The following is a 26,045-nucleotide window of genomic DNA, read 5'->3' as shown; positions in this document are numbered from 1 at the left end:
TGCACAGCACAAGGAGGCTGCAGCTTGCAGCTTCATGGAAAAAGTGTTGCTTATTCTCGGATGTTTTTTTAGCTCCGAAAGAGACTGTGTACCAATTCCATACACAAGTGTCCGGCAAGGAAAGGTTACCTTCTACTGAGACCACCCTGCATTTAGACCTCTGCCATTTCCAAAGGCCATCATATGTGAGCACCAGGGAGGGAGGAAGGGAGAAAAGGGGGAAAGCACATGTGTCCACATGTACAGGCTCTTATTACACACACTACATAATAATAACATCCCATCTCTACCACATGTGGGAGGACTGTAGCATCTTCAATCGATGGGCAGAAAAACGTCTGTCTGAGCTGACAAACCTAACCTGACAGAGACAGAGAGAACCAGTATGAAAAGCCACCATCTGTAATGGACTTCAAATCGGAGGAACACGGGCAAGAAATAACTTGTACCAAACGCAATTCCAAAAGAAAAGAGAAACTTGCCTACGAGTGACAGGAGAATCCCACGTAGACTGAATGGGAGCTTCATGTAGCTCCCTCCCTCCAAAAAAGATTTCATGACTGTTGATATACCTACACTTCCACCTTTTAAAGGAATTTATTCCAGTGGTTAAAAATTATGAAAGGGATTTTAGAAATTATTATTTAATCCATCTGTCCATAGCTAAATTGAAATGTCCTTTACTGGAGGAAGGAAGAAATTCTAAGCCCCTACTTCTGCGCTCCATTCATGTGCTAACACATACCAGTTAGTCCTTTCTAGGTACTCATTCTTTCTCCCAATTAGTTGTGATTCTGGGGTATGTGAATAACCTAGATAAATGAACTCAAACAAATCCAAAAGCTAATCTTCTTTTACCTTCCTCCCCTCCAACACGCAAGCCTTTTATTTTTAAGCAATGCAAAGTAACTAGAAAACCAGATTTATATTTCACCTTTGCCGAGTTAGTTTCACTTCCATTACAACCCGGCAGTAAGTGAAAGAAGTGAGCACAAGTGGAAAGAAAAGAATAAAGGGTGTGACTAATCCTCCAAACTAGAAAAATAATCTTTTAATCATTTAATGCTAAAAACAATTGGCAACATAGCTGAAATGACTCTAGCTTTGGGGGTAACTATATGATGAACCAAATAGTCGCTTCACTGTATGTGGGTATTTTCAATCTGTGATGAATCCAAAGCCCTGGTGGGACATTATTTAACCTCCTAAACAGATAGGAAAGATGAGTATGAACAGGATGAAATGGTAAACACGAATTTGCGTAACTCCTAGCTACAGTCTACCTTATAGAACAAACCAACTTTTGGTCTGTGATCTGTATTGATTTTGATTGGTTTTACAGCTGTATTTCTGATTGATTGGTTTTACAGCTGTATTTCTGACTCTGTGCCTAGCTTCAAAAACAGGAGAGGATTCTCAGTAGCTCCACGAGAAGCACTTCAGGTTCACCTGGAATACACAGACAATATAGAAAAATATGCTGTGCCGGGGAGCTGGTGGTGGAAGGGTGGGTGGTACTGGTTTTCTGGTTACTGTCTCTATTTTGCACTTCACTTTTCACATCGGAAATGCACTGCCCATATACCATGTGCAACCAGAATGGCAATTCCGGACCCTGTTCACAAGTTCATGGTTACATCTTTGTTCAGTCTTCCTGAAAACAATGATGTTCAACATAGATCAAAATTCTACATATGCATTAACACAGAAACCAGCCTCATAAATAATGCTTAAAACGCCCTTTAAATCTTTTAAAAAATGGTATTGATTTTGGCCCTGATGGTTCCAAAACCTGGCATCAGATATGCCTCTCTGAACAGCCTTCAAACTCTGATTTCCCCTCTTTTTTAAAAAAAAATGTGTATAAGCTACAATAATCTCTTTCCCCTTTTATTTTCAGCCATGATAAGAACCAGAAACAAATTAAAATACAAAATCACTGGATGTGACAAAAGACCCTGGCAACACCTACTTGTCAATAATAAGAAATTAAAGCATTACTCCACTGAGCACAGGGCTGACCTAATTTTCTACCACACAATTTAAATTTTCTCTCACCTTCTTTAGTTTCAAGTAGTGTGCAAGGTTATTCTAACCGCCTCAGAGCTGTTCCTGCTGTCAGTGCTGGAATATCAGACTTATTGGAACTGCTTTTTTAGTTTCTTTAAAAACAAATATTAAACACTTATAAAAAGTAACAAATTTCTACTGCTCTCCCCGGGGAAAATGGCAGTTGCCTAATTAAAATAAGATTTCTTCTGCCACCACTGTTATTTGGTACTGAAAATATTCCAAACAGTTGCCTTTAAAAAAAATATCTTTCCACTACTTCCCAGGGAGGAAACTAATCACTATGCAGCGATATAAAAAGGTAACATTCTCTTGCGATTTGCAGAGGATTAGAGTTTGGCTTCATATATAATCTGGAGCCCATTGATCCACACACACAAAATCATTTCCCTTTAATCTGGGGATCAGACTCTCTTTCTAGAGAAACCTTGGCATTTGCATGGTGAATGTTGAACTTGGCTTGCATGGCTGGAATACTGGCAGGGTGGGAATGGGAAAATATATTTAAAAGTTTCTGCTATTGTGGGTAGGGGGTGGGGGGTGTCGGTCTAAGCATCAGAAATCCTATTCTAGTCCCCATTTCTTGTTACCTGGAATTGTTAACATTTTACTCTGTTTGGCTCAAGGCAGGGCAAAGATGATTGCCTCGGTGACTGTTCCAGCTGTTACTTGTCCTCCGTTCTGTTTGCTTTTCAGGGCTTAACTCCCACCCACCCTCAACTTTGGCCAAAGCAATTTCACTTCAGGGTCGTGTCCAATCCAAGATCAAACAATGAGGGCTGAAACCAATTCTACGGTGATCAAGGGTCAGAAACCTTTCATAAACCCATGTTGTTTCATTTGCACCTCTGCTTCTCCAAGAGCAACTGTATCCTCCAAGGAGGGGATTTGGGACAAGGAAATAAAACATCTAGGCAAAAAAGAAAGGGTGACGCGGGGGTGACAAGGAGAGGAGACAGGGGTAAAGAGGCAGAGAGGCCAAGAAAGAGCTTGTTGGCCACAAATGTTTATTTCACTCAAAAACTTCGGCTCGTCACTTAAACTGGATGAATTTTTTTCATGTTCAAGTATTTTATAATTAATAATGTCTCCCTCAGGCAACTAAACCCCTTCAATTCAAGCTTCAAACTTAACTCCAAATTTAACGGAGATAAACAGTGTCCTGCCCTTTTCAGGGCCATGATCGGATCGGGAATGACAAACTTTGCTTAAAGACAAGCACAAACACCTGGAGAAAAGCGAGAGAAGGACACCCAGCAATGACTCCACACTCAACCCCAGAGGGCAAAGAAAAAAAAACCACCCTCGATCCTCTATGTCAAACCCTTGACTTCTGGGCTTTAATTGCTTTTCCTTTCTCTCCCGATTTCTGCAAGTTTTAGGGCATGGGACAAACACAGTAGAAAATGCAACGAGGGAAATGTCAGTTGGAATCCTCGGAAGAAATCAGGCAGAAAGTTGACCTTTTGGCACTTGCAGCGCAATGGAAGGTAGAGCCTGGCGCACCCCTTCCTTCTGCGAGGTCGGGCGACGATTTAGGAACAGCCTGCCTGGCTCACGTCCACACAGACAGCCCGGAAAGGAGCCAAAAGCTCCCGCAGCCCCAATCCCCGCGTGGGGAACGCTCTGTCCCCTCCGGGTACGGCGAGACATCAGCCTTTTCTCTCCGAGCCCGCCCCAAAGCCGGGGGAAGCGTCTCCCAGCGAGCCAGGCGCCGGGGGGAAGCCCCGGGGGCGCACCTGCTGCGGCGCCGCGGGGACCCGCGGGGGAGGTGCCCCTGCGCCCGGACGCCGGGGGTCCAGCCGCCGCGCGGTTCCAAGTTTTGGCCGCCTCGGCTCGCACCCTGCTCGCGCCACAAGTGCACTGATTGCGGCGATCCGAGGGCGCCGCGTTGCACTTACCCTTTGAGCTGTTCCCTCATGGCTGCAAGGGCTCCACGGCCGGGGGAGGGCGCGAGCGGAGGAGTGAGCTTCCCAGAGCCGCCGGGCTCCCTGAAAGTCGAGCGCCGCCGCCGCCGCCCAGGCTCGCAGCTGAAAGCACTGCGGAGGAGCCAGCGCGGGTTAGCGGGCGGGAGGGCGGGGCGCGCGGGAGGGGGCGCTGCGGGCAGACGGGGCGGGGCTGGGCCGGGCTCCGCCCCCACCTAGCGCCCTGGGAACCCGGACTCCCCGAGACCCGGCAGTCGGGGCTTTCAACACGGAAAGGAAACAGAAAAGAAAAAGAAAGAAAGACGGAGGAGATTTAAGGTAGTGCCGGGAACCTGGAAGCCGCACACCGCCCTGCCAGCACCCCCTTAAAACCTCCAGCAAGACTACTTGTTGCCTAAATAAATGACCTAGGTGCAAATGACCTCATCGCAGATAATTAAGTGTGTGGGTCAAGAGTTTTCTTTTTAGAGAATGAAAGAGAAAAAAAAATTCACAAGCATAATTCTTCCCTTCCCGCCGCGCCACCCCCCACCAATTGAAGATTAAATTGGTGGAGATGTAAGGACATGACATTCAGGTTCCGCTCATCCTGGGCTAAATGGGCTTTTAAGGAAGCATTTGTCTGTGTGTTTGTGATATAGCAGTGGTTCTCATCGTGTAGTCCTGGGACCAGCAGTAGCAGCATCGCCTGGGAACTTCTTAGAAATGAAAATTCCCCAGGGTCCCAGCCCAGAGAGAGCTACTGAATCAGAAACTTGGAGCACACTGAAGTTTGAGAACCAGTGGTATAGACTCTTTAAATAAAAACCACCACCAATGGTGTGGCACGGTGTGGTCTTTTAGTATTGCTTAGAGAAACCTAAAAGGAAACCATTTCCAATGGAACGTCCCACTGGAAAAGTTACAGGGCCTGGTAGTTCAAGTATTTCTAATTGTAGAGTTTGCAATATTATGACACAGATTAAGTATGCAAAATTCTTACAGGCTTGGAAATATTCTGAAGAGAAGAAAGCCTTCATTAGCCCCAAAATTTTTCTCAGCCTTCACATTTCTTCGATTAGAGTCCAAAGGGTATTTTCAGATAAACTCCCTTAGTGGTTTCATTGTCCCCTTTTGTCCATTTATTTTGTTGGCCTGCCTTTTCTTTTTATCTTCTTTCAACCATTTCCTTTTCACTCTCTGTTCTGGTTCATTTGTTCTACTTCAGTTTACAGCTTAAAAAGTGTTCCCCTTTATCTTTTTAAATATCCTCTTTTTTTTTTCCTCAACATTTCCCCCAGCCCCGGAGAATGTTCGAGCTGAAAGGACTCTAGACATCAATCTCCCTTTACCGTCTGCTACAGCGCGACAAAAGAGGCAAAAATAAAGTGCAGGAACCAAAGGGAAAGGGAGTGCCAAGTTTCTTCATTACCCTTGACAAACCAAATACAAATGTAAATGTTATCACGGAAGACACGTGCATGCAGATCTGATTGGTGTTGCTATTTTAAAGCAAATAGGGCACTTCTGGCATTTTGCCTGATAAACTGAGACCTTACTGCTATCTTTTAGTCATTTTGAGCCAGTGAGTTGTGGATGCGGCTGCTCTTAAGGTCTGGGGGGCAGAGGGGGGCATGCTAGGACTGGCTTTGGGTGAGGCTGTCCCTTGGTCTTACTGGAGATTCTACATCTGCCCCTATCTTTGACTGGGGGAGAAGGACTAGTGTTCTGTGATAAGGAAGTGGTGGCCTTTGCAGTTAATCAGTGACATAATCTCTGTGTCAATGTATCAAGCACATCCCTTAAATATTGTTTATGTCTGTTCCAATGAAAAGACACAAACCTCCCAGCATGGGCATTTGTAAATATTAGAAATCAATCAACTAAAGGTTTGTAACACCTATGTGATAGGATACATTGTCTTTCTCTGGTTTTTTTTTTTCTGTTTGTTTTACACTTTTAAACTACCTGCTCAAGCTTCAGGAGTTCTGATGTTTCTCTAAAATATAAATGCTCAAGTCTATTTTCTCAGTGTCCAGCTAGAAAACTACTCAGAACAATTCATTGAAAAAAAAAAGGAAAATTAGAAATCACTATTCAATTTTTTTCTTAAATTTGACAGATGGCAATCCTGCAAAATACATCTTTAAGTTCTTTTTTAGACTGGAGTTATAGGCACTTGAAGGCTTGTTCCCAAATCTTGATGTTGTTTTAGAAATTAAATACAGAAAGTATTATTAAGAAATGACATGGGCAGCACTTCCCTGGTGGGGCAGTGGTTAAGAATCCGCCTGCCAATGCAGGGGACACAGGTTCGAGCCCTGGTCCAGGAAGATTCCGCATGCCGTGGAGCAACTAAGCCCATGTGCCACAACTATTGAGCCTGCGCTCTGGAGCCCATGAGCCACAGCCACCGAGCCTGCGTGCCACAACTACTGAACCCATGTGCCTAGAGCCCGTGCTCCGCAACAAGAGAAGCCACCGCAATGACGCCCGTGCACCGCAATGAAGAGCAGCCCCCGCTCGCCGCAACTAGAGAAAGCCCGTGCACAGCAACAAAGACCCAACACAGCCAAAAAAGTAAAAAAATAAATTTTAAAAAAAGTACTGACATGTGCCTCACTGTGACTGCTTTGTTGTTAATTTCAGTTAGATTATGAATATTGTTTTATTAGGGAAAGACATTAAGAAAAGAACATAATTTATATATCCTCATTTCATATATGAATTACAGAGTGATGCCATGTATGATAATACATTAATTGCCTACTTGTCGTAGCTCTCCTCTTATTATTATTATTGTTTTGATGTAAACCACAGATATGAAAGCAGCATAAAAAAACTTAAGTTGAAATCCTGCTTTTAAAACCTACCATGAGCTACTCGTCCTCAATACCATGGCTAGAATGTGGCAGTGCAAGGATTGGAACTAGGGAATCTGGCTTCAAGGCCCGTGCCGTTAGCCACCCTGTCATGCTGCCATCCAGAGAAGTGGCTTCTTTTACTCTGGGGGAAGATCTGTATTTTTCTTGTGTGCTCATAAGTGACCTCACTGCTGGCTGACAGCAGAGGAGAGTCAATTTGCTAGAAACAGAGGTAAGGAAGAAGATGAGGTCTAGGAAGGCAACCTAGTAAATTTTTCCATACACCAAACTCCAGTTTTTGAACCACTTAAATGTTGTATGTACTTAGAAAAACGAGGACCTCTCTGACCTAAGGGACTGTGCTGGGGATTTCCCCATTCCTCCTTCCAGCTCTATTCTCTGCCCCTTTCCACTCTGCTCTGTGGCCCACGATGTTGGACCTCTGTGGAGGGCATCCAGCAGGCTCTCTTGCCCACTGGCTTCCTTTCACTTTCAGCCAATGGGAGGTAATGATGAAAGGCCTGTAGCAGGAGATGAAAGGGCAGGAGGAGAGAGATGTTGGGGTATTTATTCCCCAAGCTCCCTCCTGTTGGTCTTGAGCCTGGCAGGGGCCGAGTTTCTTTACCCCCGGCCACGAGTCTTGTGGGACAGTCATTTCTATCGCAACAGCTTGCTCCAGGTTCCTTAAACCGTTCCCTCCCTTTGCCCTTGTTATTTCTCCTACACGGCTCGGATTTTAGTCAACAGCCTTTTTCATCACACTCTCTTCAAGAACCACTTTTGAACGTACCGTTTCTCCCAGGACCCAGACTAAACAGGGACCCACCCAGTCAAAGCCACCCTCTGGGGCACTTGAGTGGCTGCTGAGTAGGGACCACTGATGGAAGAGAAAGTTAACTCCACCTGTTGGAGCTGAAAAGGAGATTAGGCTCACTCACTGGAGAGCTATTTCTAGAAGCCTCCTCTGTAGGCCCAAAGGGAGTTTCTGGCCCATTGGGGGTAACTGCAGGTCAATAATTATGAACGGTGATAACAGCAGGAGTGAAGGTAAATAGGCAAGAAACAGCCTATTCTTTCTAAGAGCTTCAGTGCTCTCCTTGATCTTTGAGAGAGAATGTCCAGATAGAGATCAGAGAGGTGGACAAATTCAGAAGGACCTGGTGTGACAATCCAGAGTTTGTCCTGTATCCTGAAAGGTATGGGTGATCTTTTTTTTTTTTTTTTTTTTTTTGTCCCTTCTTGCGGCATGCGGGCCTCTCACTGCTGCGGCCTCTCCCGTTGCGGAGCACAGGCTCTGGACGCGCAGGCTCAGCGGCCATGGCCCCACAGGCCCAGCCGCTCCGCGGCACGTGGGATCCTCCCGGACCGGGGCACGAACCCGTGTCCCCTGCATCGGCAGGCGGGCTCTCAACCACTGCGCCACCAGGGAAGCCCCTGGGTGAGCTTTTTAAAGAAGGAATTTAAGAATCAGTGTGGCTCTGTCAGATCTGTCTTTCAGAAAAATCACTTGGGCAATGGTGTGGGGCTGGATCAGAAGAGTTTGCAATAAGGATACCAGATACAGGGTGACTGCAGTGTGATGAGGATCTGAACAATGGCAGTGGGAGAGAGACTGGGGAAAAAATACAATAATGTTAAAACTACAGGAGTCTTGACTGATTGGAAGTAAGAATGAACGAGAGGAAAGACCTAGGGCAATGGTCCTCAAGCCCGGCCGCCACTGGAATCACCTGGGGAGCGTTAAGAAAAATTCGGATGCCTGAGTTTCACCACCCTGAGATTTCGATTTAACGGGCCTTGGGCACTGGGATTTTTAAGGCTCCCCAGGTGATTCTAAAATGCAGCCAAGGTTAAGGATTACTGTTGTAGGCTGACTCTCAAGATTGGATGAGTAATACTCACCAAGCCAGGACTCTCAGGAGGAGGGGACAGGTTTAGGCAGACGAGGGTCAGGGAGAGATGATCAATTCAGTCTTGAGCCTGCGGACTTGGAGGTGGCAGTGTGATGTGAAAGGCAGTTGGACATGTGAGTCTGGAACTCAGAGGGAAGATGTCTGGATTGGAGCTATCAATTTGAACTGGCAGTATTTGTAGGCTGTGGGTTTGGATGATCCCATTTAGTGGACAGTGTGAATGGTCAAGGACGGAGGCCAGGCTGCTCCTATCTTCCACAAACCCATCCTTTTCCTTTTAGGCTGCTCGCGGTTTCAATGTTAGCCTGATTTTACCAGGATAAAATGAGGAGCAGAAAGGGAAAGGAAAAGACAGGGAATGGTCTGCAGTGGGCACTTGCCTGGGGATGGCCCTGAGGGATTTCACCACCGCCCTAGGGTCCAGCTTCCCTCTGGCTCCAAGAGTCTCTATCTGAACTGCTTTTCGTTCTGTAACTAATCTTAAGTATAACCTGCATCATTTTATAAAAATCCATTTGGAATTATAGGTATTGCTTCAATTAAGCATAGCACATAGTTTATGGCAAAGTTTCCACATTTGGGTATCTAGTAAACGCAAAAGGATTCCATGTTTCTCTTTGCATAGTACAAGTATTAGCCATGAACAGTGAATCAGATGTCTCACAAATGCCTACAGTGATGGTGAGTCACTATCAGGACAGATACCATGGTGTACTAATTAAAATATGTATAACAATCCCTTTAGGTCAATCTGAAACCAGCATCTTCTGGATATAAGCATATCCAGTCAGTTCGCATTAACTAGTAAATGAAGAGGCCTCTACATTCAGACACAGAGCACTTCACACACACACAAAAGCCTATTTTTCCATCTAAACCAGAGATTTCACCAAACAGGTTCCAGATAAAGTCAGGCTGGGCTTGACTCTCATACAGTATTCTTCTAATAAGATTTTTCAAAGCTTCACGGAGCCACCTATATCTAAGCGAACATCTAAAAAGATGGGAAGTTTAGCATCTTCACTAAAATAAAGCCACACTTCTTTAACCTCACAGGCCCGGCGGTTGCTCCGCGTTACCTATTAGCCTGCCAGCTATAGTGCTGTTTCCCCGGGTATACGGAGCACACCACCTCCCGCTAAACATGGATATTGGTTACGGTGGTTCAAGCAGCTCTGACTACGGCATTCGTGGTCCACCTTAACAACAGCTCAAAGCTGTAACTATTGGTCTGCCTTTCCCAAATGGTGGTGCCAAATAACAGGAATTTCAAAACTAGGCAGAAATTCTGACACTCTGCATAATCTGCCTTCCTCTCCAGCTACAAATAAGGCTTTGTATTCCATTAGACTCACAGCAGGTGAAAACCCCAATTAGTGAATTCATTCTGGGGCCTCTTTCTACCTTCCTCCCACACACCACAGTTAAAAAAAAAAAAAAGGAAGTCTCAGCCTTTTGTCAAATCACAAGCAAATTAACCCTTGGGTCTGCCCAATCAAGCCATGTACCACATGAAGAAGTTTCATAGGAAAGTGGCAGGCCGTTGAAAGATGTACCTTTCTTGACTTAATGGGGGTTACAGAAAATTCTATTTCTCCAGATTTTACTGTTTTCTCCAAATCCATAAATACTCTCAGATTTTCTGATCAATCTAGAAATTAGTTTTCTTTTTACCTGAATACTCACAAAGCCAATATCATTTAAAGAATGATTAATGGACAGTCTGCTACAAGAGAAAATTATTTTTAAGTTATGTTCTTATTTTGGTGTATTCGAGGAGAGAGAAAATAATAAATTTTAGTTTAAACACTATGTTTTGGCCTTAGGAAGCGCACAAACTCTACATTTCATACTTTGTAAATATTTATTTGTGAAAGGAAATTCATCATTGGACTAGGATAGAGATTTGGTTTGAACGTTCAAAAAAAAAGCAAGACAGCTTTAGTTCTTCGAGTGATTTACTTATACTCTGTCAACTGCTTCTCTGGAAATAATTCACAACCCAGCTTTATTTATGAGCATATGATTAAAAAAGAGCAGCTTTGTCTTTTTTAATTGTTTTAGTCTTGTCACTTCTTGAAACAAGCCGTAGGACTTGTTGTCCACAAGAAAATACTGAACATACATCAAATAGTAACACAGCTTTTAGAGGTAGTCATCTGTTACTGTCAGAGGTTCATTTCATTTTGAGGCTTTTTAATTAAAATGCAAAATTCTACACACATTCCTGCCTAACTTACCCCTTTCTGAAATACTCGAATTGCATAAAAAAGTTAAATGCTAATGTAACCATTTTTAATACTTATGACTTGGTTCTTGAGATTCTGAAAAAAGTAAACAAAGGAATTACCAGTCAATTAAGCGAACAAGGAAGTCCTCCTAAGTTGAAACAGATAAGGAAAATTTAATATTCAAATGCTACGGAATGAAGACACTGGGTTTTTTTTTCCCTTTGAGATGAATATCTACCAGGATCAAAAGCAGCATCTTAATCTTCAGCAAGCGTAGCTGTATATTCTGGCAGAAGCATTAACTCCAGCAAAGCAGAGCTCTAGACCAATTCTGCCCCTAGAGGCCAGTCACTTAACCCTCAGACACCAGTCACTTAACCCCTCTGGAGCTCTGGTGACTCTTCTGTAAAATTCGGACACTACTGCAACCAGCCAAAGTAGGGGTCAAGTGACATAATGACTATGAAAGCGATTGGAAGGCTGGGGGATGCCATGTTAATGCAAAATAGCCTGTTGTGCAGGGGTAATTCCTTAAAGGAAACCCAGTAAGTCCGGGAACAGTGTTAGGAATATGGCACAAAATAAATCAGCACTGTCACTTTAACTTTTCATTTTTAGACTGTTGTATGAGGGAAGACAAGTGGTCCAAGAGTTTCAGTCTTTTCTCTTTAATAACTTGCAAAGGGAACTTTTACTTCTTTTGTTTTCTACATTTAAGAAGGAAGCAAGTAGGTAAAATAAGATTTTTTTTTTTTTTTGGAAAATAAATCACTAACCACAAGCCTGAGATAGGAGTAAAATTCACACCATACTCTATTACTTTTTGGGGCCGAGGTTAAAATATCAATACTATTCACACATGTTACAAGATGTATTCACATTCATACTGGCAGAGAGCAGAACCCTAGAGTAGTAAGAGAACAAGTGAATATTGGTTTTATGGGGGACAGTGGGAGGAAAAGATTCCCTGCACCCTGATGGAGAAGTACTCTTGGTGCAGGCACTGAACAGCCAGGATGTGGTAGGAATCCCTAAAAGGGGAAATGGAGGTTAAAAACCAATTTAACCGGGACTTCCCTGGTGGCGCAGTGGTTGGGAATCCACCTGTCAACGCAGGGGACACTGGTTCGATCCCTGGTGCGGGAAGATCCCACATGCCGCAGAGCAACTAAGCCTGTGCGCCACAACTACTGAGCCCGCGCTCTGGAGCCTGGGAGCCACAACTACTGAGCCCGCATACCTAGAGCCCATGCTCCACAACAGAAGAAGCCACAACAATGAGAAGTCCGCGCACCGCAGTGAAGGGTAGCCCCTGCTTGCCACAACTAGAGAAAGCCCGCTCACAGCAATGAAGACCCAGCTCAGCCATAAACAAACAAACACTCTAACTTAAAAAAAACAAACCAATTTAACCAATTAATGATTTACCAAGGGCTGAATCTTATACTTCAGTTCTAGTTTATTTTTGTCAAGACATTTTTTGAAGATAAAAGGGAAATATGAATACAAGGCATTTTAATTAATCCACAAATTCCCAAGAAATCTTTTTCATGTCCCATACCTAGACTGTTTCGCTATTAAATATTCCCCTATATTCATTTCTTTAAGTGACTGCAATTGTGGTATATTTATGGGGCATTTATATATGTCTTTGCTTGTGAAACTCTTCAATTTTTCATTACTATTAGTAAAACCTGGGAAGTGTTTGGAGGATGGACTTGGGAATATTTTAATATTTCAACATTGTAATCAGTTTCCTCTACCAGAGGGACTCAAATATGGCTTTGATCTGAAGGAGCTTACAATCTAGTGGAGGGGAGGAGACAGATGCACACATGATGAAGCACAATATCAGACAGATTCTAAATACAGAAATAGAGACATGGAAAAAAAAGCAAAAAGAGAAAGGGGGTTAGTTTGACCTAATTAGGGAACATACATTTTAATTAACAGCTAACTAGGCTTAAGTCACCAGGTTTCATGCATGTTTTTGTTAGTGGAAGAAGAGCTAAAGCAAGTTTCTTAAGTTGACTCTGCGAGCTAATCTCTCATATTAATAATTTACTAAGGCACAGATTTTTTTTTTAATATTAACATACTGCTGTGTTATGAAATCAGATTATGCTTTTTTGGAGTTAAAAAACATATTGTGCCAATATAGGGTTTTGTTTCTCAGGAAGACTAATACGCAGAAAATACCAACATCCCCATTAGAATATGAGATCACATTCCTGAGTTAATATCAAGCCTATAGTGTGGAAATCTAGGTCTTCACAGCTTGAATTACTCTCAACCCTTAGAAGCTTCTTCTCATATATTGGATAGAGAAGAAAAAATTGCCATCACCTGTACTTCTGAATGTTTTTCGTTTTAAACAGAAATTAAATTAAATTTGGAGTGGGAAGAAACAAGCTTGAAAAAGAGGGTATGGATTAGAATGGGAATGTATACTACGGAGACTACATTACACTAGTCCAGTTATGAGAAGATAAAGGCCTGGGATAAAGAAAATGGCACTGGGAATTGGTGGAAAGGTTGAATTCAAGATAGGTCATAGGATAAAATCAACACTGCTTTTCAACCAATTGGAGGTGAGTACTGGAGGAAAGGGAAGAGTAGGATTTTTGATAATGGCAGCATTAGCTGAGGATTCAGATTTTAGTTTATACTATGCATGAATTTATACCTCACATTGTTCCACAGAGGCTTTAGGGCAACTGATAGGAATGTATAAATTTCAAAAATTAATAGATAGAATTAAGGATTAATTCTATTATCTATTATTAATTCTATTATTATTAATTAATGTAGGAAATAGAATAAAATATGAAGAAGGGAGGAAAAGTTATAACACACATTTGAAGACCACAGGGCTTGGTATACCTAGTAAATTTAGCTATGTACACCAGCCAGAATGAGAAAGACAAACAATACAAACAAAGTGTTGGGAAGGATGTGGAGCAACTAGAACTCTCATGCTTTGCTGATAGGAATTTAAGTTGGTACAACCACATTGGAAAACTGTTCGGCAGAATGTATAAAAGCTGAACATATACGTTCCCTATGACCCAGAAATTTCACTCCTTGATATATTTCCAAAAGGGATGTATACATATGTTCAACAAAAGACACATTTTAGGATGTTTATAACATCATTTTTTGTATCAAATGTCCATCAACAGTAGATTATAACATTTAGCATATTTACACAATGAATTATTATACAGCAATGAGAACGAACAACTTCATGCAACGGGGATGAATCCAAGTCTTAAAAAGTCAGACATAAGAGAGTACATGCTGTATGATTCCATTTATATAATGTACAGAACCAGGCCAGATGAACTTATGGTGTTCAAAGTCAAGATAGTGGTTACCCTTGGAGGGTGGGTAATAATTAGAAGCGGGCACAAGGGAGTTTCGCTGTAATATTCTATTTCTTGATCTGGATGCTGGTTACATGGGTGTGTTCAGACCATGAAAATTCTGTGTATATTTAAGACTAAGCCTTTTTTGATATATCAGTATATTTCAATAAAAATTTTAAAGGGCATATAATTTCGCTGTGGGCTTCCTGGATGCCAAAGTGAAAGGAAAAATATAAAAGGAAATATGATCGATTTTATTATTTGGATTATTGATAAGGGGAAAAGAACACAACTCTTTAAGTGAAGCAAAGTAAAATCTAAATTCTGTTCTTAGATCTAAATAAAATCATTGCCTGGATTTTCAGATGGGAGACACTGCATGATGTCAATCTTCAATAAAATCACTTTCAGTAGCTGTCTTTACAGTGCCTCTCAACATAAGTTAAGGGTATGATGTAATCTTATGGGGATCAAGGCAAAGTGGTCCAAGAATGTAGCTTTCTGATGGCCAGGCCTGAGGTATGGATAAAACACCGTACGGCATTTTCCCAAACTACAGGTCATGAACCGTTAATAGGTCTTGGAATCTACATAGGGGATCACCACTAATGTTGTTTGTAATGAAATAGAAAAGAATAGGAAATATGAGGATGAATTAGGTGGCAAGGATAAGTCACGTTTTGTGAAACTCTTCTTTCCATTGCATAAACATACATGGAGAAATATTTATAGATAGAGATATGTGTGTGTTGGCACTGACATGCTATATAATATGTAATTTTTACTGTGGATTGGTCAAAAAAGATGAAAGCTAGAAACCTCTACTGCATAGAGAAATGGATAGACTGTATGCTTATGGGACAATTATGCAAAAATAGAATTTCTCTAGACTAAGATCTGGAAGTAAGCTAGGGGCAGAGAGTGTGCAGTTTTCTTCCCCAGTAAGGGCTGGAGCATTACAAGAGATTGAAGGGGAATGAAAAGATTCAGGAGACGGAACAAGCTAGGGAGGCATTCATCAAGTCTGAAGTTCAAGCCACACAAGGTGCTGCAGGAGCTGAGAGTATGTTTCAAGTTTTAGGGAGTGTCTTCTCTGCCAGTTGTTCGTTTGCATGGCTGTTTGAAAGTACGCTCAGAATCACTCATCCCTTTCTTTTTATTCCGAATGGCATGGTGATATTGTCACATTGCAGAAGGAAAAACACTGCTGCTAAAAGTATTGCCAAGGGAAGTAACAGGTAGCTCACGCTACTATACGCAACTGTATGTTGCCTGTCTGAGCAACACACTTCAAAACATAAACTGAGAAATAATCCTTCTGCTCTCGTGTTGCAATGGGACCTCATCTGAAGCCCTTGCTAGCATGCCCCGGTCGAGGCCAACAAACTGGCAAGTGTGTGCCTGATAGAATAGTGACATTTTAGGGCTGAATGGTCTCCATTCTATTCAATACCTATAAATTTATCCTATTCCGTGCTTGGGGGAAATTATCTGAATAAGTGTTTTTGAAGACTGGCAATGATTATGCTTACACAAAAAGACAAAAAAAAAGAAAGATTCTTATATGACTGTAGGAACACTTTTTTTTTTTCTTTTTGGATTGTTTTGAGGTTACACTGGTTTATAACATTATAGAAGTTTCATGTGTACTACATTATATTTCTACCTCTGTATACAGTCTATGGCTATGGGGATATGATGTGTATTAAGAGTAAAAATAATAACAGCTTTGAGAATAAAATTCTTTTCAAAAGAATGGCCAGGGCCTCCCTGGTGGCGCAGTGGTTGAGAGTCTGCCTGCCGATGCAGGGGATACGGGTTCGTGCCCCGGTCCGGGAGGATCCCATGTGCCGCGGAGCGGCTGGGCCCGTGAGCCATGGCTGCTGAGCCTGCGCGTCCGGAGCCTGTGCTCCACAACGGGAGAGGCCACAACAGTGAGAGGCCCGCGTACCGCAAAATAAATAAATAAATAAATAAATAAAAAATAAAAAAATAAAAGAATGGCCGGCTAAGAGAGTAACCAGAAGAAAGTCATAACCTTTCTTCAGTATTAAATCACAGCAGTATTCATTAAATTCCCAGCAGTAAGTGGTTACTAGATGATATTTCTCATCTGTATTTTGTATATTTTAAAATCACTAGACTATGGATACTGCATTTCCACCATTGGCTGAGAAGCTACAAACCAACTGCCTAGCTCAGCAACGATTACTCACAAAGCAAGAATTGTCATAGCACATCTTGTTTTACATGCATCTAAATTCAGAGTCCTCTCAGTCTACGAAACATGCTGATAACTTTTCTCCAGTACCTTGTGATATACTGCAAAATGGACACAAATTCTGGCCCTCTCCCTGGTATCCAGCTCTTGCAGTGTATTTCCTCCCATCAGAAGGTGCAGTCTTTCTCCACACATTGTATCTGGAATGACTCTATGACATGACTTGCTTTGGCCGAAAGACAATATCAAATGTGACACGAGCACAAACTTGACAAGTCTCCATGTAAAATAGCCTGGGCTAGCCTGTTGGATGATGAGACACACAGACCTAGTTGTATCTGTTCCTAAATGACCTGTCAACCATAAGACGTGCGAATCACGTCATGATAGCTCATCCAGCCACTAGCTGACCACAGATGCATAAGCAGGCCCAGCAAAGAATACAACAGCCCCCCTCATGCACATTTTGGATTTCCATGATTTCAGTCACCTGTGGCCAGCTGTGGTCTGAAGATGTTAAATGGAAAATTCCAGAAATGAACAATTCTTAAGGTTTAAATTGCATGCCATTCTAAGTAGTGCGCTGAAGTCTCATGCCATCAGTCTCACCCAGGATGATCCCTTTGTCCAGCATATCCTGCCTGTTAGTGAATTAATGGCACCGTCTGGGTTATCAGATTGACTGTTGTAGTATCACATTGCTTGTGTTCAAGTCACCCTTATTTTCCTTAATAATGGCCCCAAAGCATAGGAGTAGTGATGCTGGCAATTCAGATATGCCAAAGAGAAGCCGTAGATGTTTCCTTTAAGTGAAAAGGTGAAACCTCGTGACTTATAAGGAAAGAAAAAAAATTATATGACGAGGTTGCTAAGATCTACAGTAAGAACGAATCTTCAATCTGTGAAATTGTGAAGGATAAAGAAATTCATGCTACTTTTGCTGTTGCACCTCAAACTGCCAAAGTTAGGGCCACAGTGCATGATAAGAGCTTAGTTAAGATGGAAAAGGCATTAAATTTGTACAATGATATTCCGAGAGAAAGAGAAAGACCACACTCATAACTTTTATTACAGTATATTGTTATAATTGTTCTACTTTATTATTATTGTTGTTAATCCCTTACTGTGCCTAATTTATAAATTAAACCTTTTCATAGGTTTGTATAGGAAAAAACATAGCATATGTAGGGTTTGGTACTATCCGTGATCTCAGGCATCCACTGGAGGTCTCAGAACGTATCTGCCATGGATAAAAGGGGACCACTGTAGTAGCTGGTCCAGAGGACCAAAATGGGCCAGTCTATCCATCAAATAGTGAGCTAAACAAATACTTGCTGTGTTAAGGGATCTACAAAGTATGGCTCACAGACCAATCTGGCCTGTGGCCTGTTTTCATATAGCCTCCCACCTAAGTATGATTTTTACATTTTTAAAGAGTTGTAGGGCTTCCCTGATGGCGCAGTGGTTGAGAGGCCGCCTGCCGAAGCAGGGGACATGGGTTCGCGCCCCGGTCTGGGAAGATCCCACGTGCCACGGAGCGGCTGGACCCATGAGCCATGGCCGCTGAGCCGGCGCGTCTGGAGCCTGTGCTCCGCAGTGGGAGAGGCCATAACAGTGAGAGGCCAACGTACTGCAGGGAAAAAAATAAAATAAAATAAAAATAAAGAGTTGTAAAAAAACATAGTATGCAACAGTGTCCATATGTAGCCCACAAAGCCTGAAATATTTACTACCTGGTCTTTTATAGAAATGTTTGCTGACCCCTGTGGCAAGCCATTAAGTTTTGGGGTAGTTTGTTATACAGCAAAAGATAGCTGATACACATCTACTCCCAAGAAAGAATGTTAGACACTGAGAATTTCTCACAGAACTCAGCTGATATCTGCTCAATTTATCCTTGGTACTTGCCATCTAGGTGCTTGTTGACTAAGATAACACCTGAAGTTCTTTTTGTACTGTGCTTCTCAAAATTAAGATTTCTAAGGCTAGGTAGTAGAACAAGTATACAGTTTTTAGCAGCTTTATTCATAATATTCCCCAAACTGGAAACAACCCAAATGTCCACCAGCAGCTGAACAGATCAACAAAATGTGGTATATCCATACAATAGAAAGTACTACACAATTAAAAAGAAATGAACTACTGATTCTCAAACTACTGATATTCGAAGTCATTATGCTGAGTGTAGGAAACCAGCCACACAAAAATACTGTATGATTCCACTTATATAAAATACTCAAAAATGCAGACTAATCTAAAGTGACAGAAAGCAGACCAGTGGTTGCCTGGGGCCAGGGGTGAAGGGAAGAATGGCCTGCAAAGGAGCACAAAGAGGCTTTTGGAGGGATGAGAATATTTTGTACTCTGACTGTAGTAGTGGTTTCATGGATATACATCTGTCAAAAATCAGTAAATTGTACACTATAAATGGATGCAGGTTATTCTGTGTAAATTATCCTTTAATAAAGTTGATTTTTAAATTTTTTAAAAAAAGCATTTGCCCTAAAATAAAATTTAGCATTCACAAATTTATACAGTTTTACAAAAAAATGAGGTGCATTACACAGGATGTTTATATAAATATAGGACAGATTCAGGTCATGCTGTTAGTCCCTTCTGATTAATTTTGAAAATATCAAAACATTAGATTCAGAAGCGACCTTAAAGCTTAATGAATTACATCTTCTCATCCAATATGGAAATTGCCTTTAGGGGTGAGACAGTCATTTCAGCCCTGAGTGTCTACTGTTTAAGGAGTTTACTGCTTTTTAAGGCAGTAGATTCTGTGTTTTGGTAGCTCAGTTACAAAATTTTCTTTAATATTTACTAAAAATTTGCTTTCTTCTAACTTCCGCATATGTACTTGAATCTGTTCTTAGGGCAAAACAGGAAAAAATAAAGTGAGGAAAAATACAAACAAACGAGCAAAACCAAACACTAACCAAAATGCAGTAAAACACATTTCCTCTAACCTTCTAAATATTTGAGGTCCCCTACTGCATTCTCCTTAATACCACTTCTCTCTAAGCTAAATCTAAATACTTGTATTTACTTCTATTTTTTTAGCCTTATATAATACAGCCTATAAACCCTTGGTTATTCTGGTGACACTTTAAGAAACAAGATCCATTTAAAATGTGATATCCAGAACTGAGTAAGTGGTATGCTTACATCCTTTTTTGCCCTATTAATGCCATCTACAACTGTTGTAGCATTTTAGTTTTGTACATGCCATCAAACTTTTTGTCATACTGAATTTGTGGATTACTAAAAACCCAAGGGTTCTTAAACACAATCTGATATTAATTAAGCTCTCTTTCCTCCTGTGTTTTTAAATTGATTACTGAGTCTAAATATGAGATTTATATCTTATTTAAACATGCTTCCATATTTCATCTTGTAATAAATTATCTCTGATTTCAATCTATTAGAATTTTGATATATTTATCATATAAAGTATTAACAACTTTTGTCAATTTCAAATTTATTAATCAATATAGCTATTATCTACAATCATTCCATCAGTAACTGAGTACCTATTGTGGATTCAGTTATATTAGGTAGTAAAGAGACCACAATGGATCAAAATGGTCCTTATCTTCTTGGCATTCATAGACTAGAGCAGGAAACATATGTATAAACAAACAATCCCAATTTAGTTAGATAAGTGCTGGTGAAAAGCTGTGCTCACTGAATACAGCCAAAGGAGGGTTCACAGAGGTAGTGATGCATGGGTAAAATTGACTAACTGAGGTCTTCAGGTAGAGGGCTGAGACTGTGGAAGAAAAGTTGATGGAAGAAGAAATAGCCATGTATAAAGGCATGGCTATCTAAAATACAGGTCCAAGGATAGAGATTCTATTGCATGTTAACCCTGATCTACCAATTGACATTCTTTGGATGTCTTTATCAGCTGCAAATTCACCCTATTACCAAGCTCACTGTTCTTTATTTTGTTCCCAAGATCCTCAAAAGAGAACTTGAAAAATGTGGTGTAAAATCATAATATACACTGTCTATAATAGTCATCTCATCTAACCATTGAGTAGCCATAATAAAAATGGAAATAAAGTGAATGTGGCATGACACATTTTGAGGATATCATGCTGACTCCCGGGAGCATATTCTTCTAAGTACCCATTATTCATCACTTCAATGTCATTTTCTAGGATTTTATTGCTTGTCAACATCAAGCTGATTGGTTTGCAATTTTAAAAATTCATCTTCTTTTAATGCAAATCAAAACTACAATCAGGGGCTTCCCTGGTGGTGCAGTGGTTGAGAATCATCCTGCCAATGCAGGGGACACGGGTTCGAACCCTGGTCCGGGAAGATCCCACATGCTGCGGAGCAACTAAGCCTGTGCGCCATAACTACTGAGCCTGTGCGTCTGGAGCCTGTGCCCCGCAACAAGAGAGGCTGAGACAGTGAGAGGCCCGCGCACTGCGATGAAGAGTGGCCCCTGCTCGCCGCAACTAGAGAAAGCCCTCGCACAGAAACGAAGACCCAACACAGCCAAAAATAAATAAATAAACAAACAAATTTATGTGTTTGTTTATTTATTTATAAACAACAACAACAAAACAAAACTACAATCAGGTACCACCGCACAATGGTCAGAATGGCCATCATGAAAAAGTCTGCAAATAACAAATGCTGGAGAAGGTGTGGAGAAAAGGGAACCTTTCTACACTGTTGGTGGGAATGTAAATTGGTGCAGCCACTATGGAAAACACTATGGCAGTTCCTCAAAAAGCTAAAAATAGAACTACCATATGATCCAGCAATCTTACTCCTGGGCATATATCTGGACAAAACTATAATTTGAAAACATACATGCACCCCTATGTTCACAGCAGCTCTATTTACAATAGCCAAGACATGAAAACAACCTAAATGTCCACTGACAGATGAATGGATAAAGAAGATGTGATATATATACAATGGAATACTACTCAGCTATAAAAAAGAATGAAATAATGCCATTTGCAGCAACATGGATGGACCTAGAGACTATTATACTAAATGAAATAAGTGAGAAGGAGAAAGACAAATACCATATGATATCACTTATATGTGGAATCTAAAATATGATACAAATGAACTTATCCATGAAACAGAAACAGACTCACAGACATAGCACACAGACTTGTGGTTGCCAAGGGGAAGGGGGAGGTCGGGGAGTGATGGATTGGGAGTTTGGGATTAGCAGAGGTAACCTATTATATATATGATGGATAAACAACAAGGTCCTACTGTATAGCACAGGGAACTATATTCAATGTCCTGTAATACACCATAATGGAAAAGAATATGAAAAATTATATATATGTATAACTGAATCACTTTGTTGTACAGCATAAACTAACACAACATTGTAAATCAACTATACTTCAGTAAAATAAATTTTTTTAAAAAGGAAAAAAATCATCTTCTCTTTACTTTTTAAAGGTCAAAATAATGCTTCCTGATCTCCTTATATGACATCACCAATCCTCTTCCCATGTTTTCTCCAAGACTACCACCAGTAGCTCTTTCCATGGGAGGAGGAGTAAGGTTTTAATTTGTATTAGGTAAAAAGAACACATTCCTGTTGAGTAGAACGAGGGGCTATGTACCCAAATAGAGGTTAGACATTAGAATCACATGACAGCACTTCCAGCAAATCAGATGTGGCCTCTGAATTGATTTTATTTATTTTACAATGAAACCACCATGAGTTGAGACTGCCTCTGAGATAGTCTAGAAAAGAATCCTGTTCCCATTAAACTTGAATAAATTTTGGTTGGATTTATGTCATTTTTTAAATTAGTTATCTATTTTATACATATTAGTGATTGTATATATGTCAATCCCAATCTCCCAATTCATCTGGATTTATGTCATTTTAAAAGCCAGGATAGTTTCCTAAAAACAAGTGATTTAAATGTTTCAGACTGTATTTAGTTGTTCTTTATTCATCTGTGGCCCTCTAATGAATTTATGTCCTTCAGTAAAGAAGTGATTCTCTATTTCTGACTACTGAGTCATGGCAATGGCAGTGGAAGGGTTAAGAAGGTTAGCTGAGATTTGTTTCATTGTTTTTTGGTGATTGCTTTTTGTCTAGTGAGTAAACAAGGTAATATACCTAGCGTCCTTTACTTATAGAGCAAAATAATGTTTATTTTACTTTTCTGAAATTGTACCCTAAATCTATGCAAATCTCCAATTTGCATCACCCACAAGCCTCCCTATATTTTGGCAGATTTTAACGAGCTAAATAGTTGGCATATATTTATATTCATATTGTAAACATATTTACAATTATAATTAAATGTAAAGACATGTATGCAAAACATAGACTTGGCTCAATGTTCTCTTTATAGATGAAATGTGATCGCAGAACTTGACAGTAGATCATTCACTGAGGGGAAAAGTGGTTGATATTCCCCTTGTCTCTACTCTTCTACCCTTTGATGACACTGGTTATATTTCAAGATTCTGAATGCTGTAAGTGAACATTTTACTGAAGAAGCATCTTTACCTGTGGCAAAAATAAACGTGCCACCTAAAACTAACAGTCGTTCATGAGATTCAATGAAGAGAAAATGCAAATGGTTAAAATAAATTCCATTATTTATCAGCAGTAAATCCAATATTTTTTGGTAAAACAGATTTCACAGAAGCTCTACTTATGTTAGCTTTTCCTAAACCTTGCTACAAAGTGTCAGTTCTTTCTAATATATAATCAAGGGAATTTTGTGTTGGGAAGAAAACTTCTCATCTTTGTAAAGGACAGTTAGAGGAGAGGTAGGGAAAAACAAGAAAGACCATGCATGAGGATTAAGTGTAAGGGTATGAACTGAACGCATTTCAACCATTATTTTAAAAAGACCGATGTGAAAAAAAGGTCGTGTTTTGAATCAAGTGGAGTCTGATTTCCAATTTTAGAATATTTCCAAATTTAGTAATAACACGCATTATTCTGAAAATGAAGACAGAAATACAAAAAAGCCATATATAAGTCTGAATAAAATTCATCTACTGGTTTTTCTTTTTAAATTTCATAACTTTCTATATGAATCTATCAACTTGTGTTTCTCAACTCTTCTAACTAAAAGAAACTTCAACAAACTTTAATAATAATGAATTTAATGAAACTTTAGGTGAAATTTCTTACTGAAAGAGCCAATAGAGTTTGATTAGGTTGTGCCTAAATTTCATTTTTTACATAAAAATGAACAAAAGTACAACAGTTGAAATCCAACAACAAAAAAACCTTCAGAGGAATGAAAATGGTTATGTTTTCACAGATGGGGTTTATATTTATATGTATCTTTTCAACCTGGCAAATTTAAATCTAAGATACAAATTCAGACATAGTTTCCAAATGGTGAGGAAAGCCTAAAATATTGCCAACCCTACTGAATTAAATTATGGTTTTGAAAAATTACACTTTAAGGCCAGGAGGTTTCTTTCTTTTCTGAGGTTAGCTCTGAGGCAAGTGCCACCAACTTGTTAAAATAGTAATTATGAAAGTTTTGTATTGTCATAAAAACTCACACTTAATTTGGTCCTCATAACTGCTCTGGCCTGGTCTACTTTTCATCTTAGTCACTATTTATTCTCTGATTTGAGAGTAATGTTAAGCGCCACAAATGTTATGTTGAGAACAATAAAACATGTAGGCTAGTTTTTGTGAAGAGCTTACCTTTAGAGAGAAAAAAGAAAATGAAAATATCAAGCAGATAAAGAAAATATTGTTTTTGACTTCATCTAGGAATGGTAGTATTGTCAGCAGACTCATAGCACCTTCCTCCCCAACACAATGGCTAGCCATGAGGTGAACATGCTCACAACATGCGTGGTGGCATTTCAACTGGGGAAATAGCTGATATATGGAGGCATTACGAGCAATACTTCTGGCTCCAACCCGGATATTTTATTGATACTTCCCAGTAAGGATCTGCACTTGCAGGAAGAATAGAGAGGAGAAAGAAAGTCATGAAGACAAAGAATTCTTGGTGATAGCATCCTGAGAAAGAGAAAAAAAGAACCAACTAAAGAGGCTCCGTGGAGCTCAGGAGTCCAGAATCTCAGCCTAGAAATTGAGTATCTGTTGAGCCACAGAGAACTCAACTCTCAGTTTGGTTATCATTCCTTTCCTATCACTGCCATGGTGAAGTGTCAGAAAGGAAATGTAAACTCCTTCCTCAAGGAGTACAATAAAGAACTGTTTCTTATGATTAAGTGCTGTTCTTCCCATTCCAATTCCCCTTAAAGATAATACTAATGACACACACACACACACACACACACACACACACCTCTTTTTTTTTTTTAATCACTCTCCTCCTGTCCCTCTTACACCTTGCTTTGGAGTTGGCTGGTGCTTTGCATTTCCAGTCATTTATCACACATTGTGTAGACCCAAGGTTTTAGATATTAAATCATTCAGACTGTCAATCTACGTAGGAAGCACCCTCAATGTCTTTAAAATGCTATTCTGGAGCATTTAAAGAGAGCCATCTGCAATAAGAACGATCATTAGATGATGATCCACAGTACTGGGTCACAGATGGAGAAAGTAATAGTATTTGAGAGCCATTTTCATGTTAATGTTATAGATTACATATTAAAGAAATGTGCCAGTAATGAAGCAAAAAACAAAGAGGGCCATTGGAGAAGAACAGTTATGCTATTGAAAGCAATGATATAATAAGCAGAATGGCCCCAAGCCATCTGCTTTTAAAGCTCACCATATTTAGGCTGTTAGGACCATTCCATTGTCCATGGAGGTGCTATTCTGAGATAACAAGGAAGTGGGAAAAGCTAATATAAATTAAACTACTGTCAATAATTTTAAAAAACTTTATTATAACTTGTTTTTTTTCCCTACAAACAAATCTAATGCTCTCAGAGCATACCAGTGGGATAATATAAACTTTTTTGCTCTTTTTAGGGCATTAAAGAAGAGTTATGCCAACTTGAGATATTTACCATTTGTGTAAAAAGAAGCAAAATTCTTAAATACATAGATACTTGTGAGTGAAGAGACAAAAATTTCAGCTGGTTCTTTCAACCTTAGAATTATACCTCTAAGGGATATACAGGGAGATACACACACACACCAACATACATAATAAATACATAAGCACAAAATAATTTAACAAATGGAGAAAATATTGGAAAATACCTCAATTGCTACCTTTCTAATTAATGATCACATATGCACTACAGAATATATGACTAGTTAAAAGGAGTTAACTTTTCACATTTGGGATTTTTTGGTTTGTTTCTTAGTGTTAATTTATGCACATCACAACTCTGGAGAGACTAGAAAAGAAGCATAAACTATGGTGCTTACAGTCTTAAACTGAGGCTTTTAGATATTGATTTTCATTAATGCTCTCCTCTAAAATGGTTTCAGTCTTTTGTGCTTCCCAAATTAAAACTTTATCCTTAGGTTTTGCAATTTGGATCTTGTAAGGAGAT

At 40.1% G+C, this 26,045-nt stretch overlaps 1 protein-coding gene across 5 annotated transcripts in view; it reads right to left on the bottom strand.

The window, feature by feature from the left end:
* Positions 1–26,045, bottom strand: part of DMD (dystrophin) — a 1,698,782-nt gene that overhangs the window by 147,150 nt on the left and 1,525,587 nt on the right. Inside the window, exon 1 of one of the 5 annotated variants that reach the window (XM_060087211.1) lies at positions 3,972–4,116. The exons of 3 other annotated variants lie outside the window; for them this stretch is intronic. In XM_060087211.1, the coding sequence (XP_059943194.1) occupies positions 3,972–3,991 (20 nt within the window). In that variant the 5' untranslated portion in view covers positions 3,992–4,116. Of the gene's footprint in view, positions 1–3,971; positions 4,117–26,045 lie in introns of those variants that run through there. One more of the 5 variants, XM_060087212.1, reaches the window with a different exon arrangement.

This window comes from Mesoplodon densirostris, chromosome X, assembly GCF_025265405.1.
Source record: "Mesoplodon densirostris isolate mMesDen1 chromosome X, mMesDen1 primary haplotype, whole genome shotgun sequence".
NCBI lineage: Eukaryota > Metazoa > Chordata > Mammalia > Artiodactyla > Ziphiidae > Mesoplodon > Mesoplodon densirostris.
Note: the sequence above shows the minus strand (reverse complement) of the source record. Positions and strands in the feature narration are given on the sequence as shown.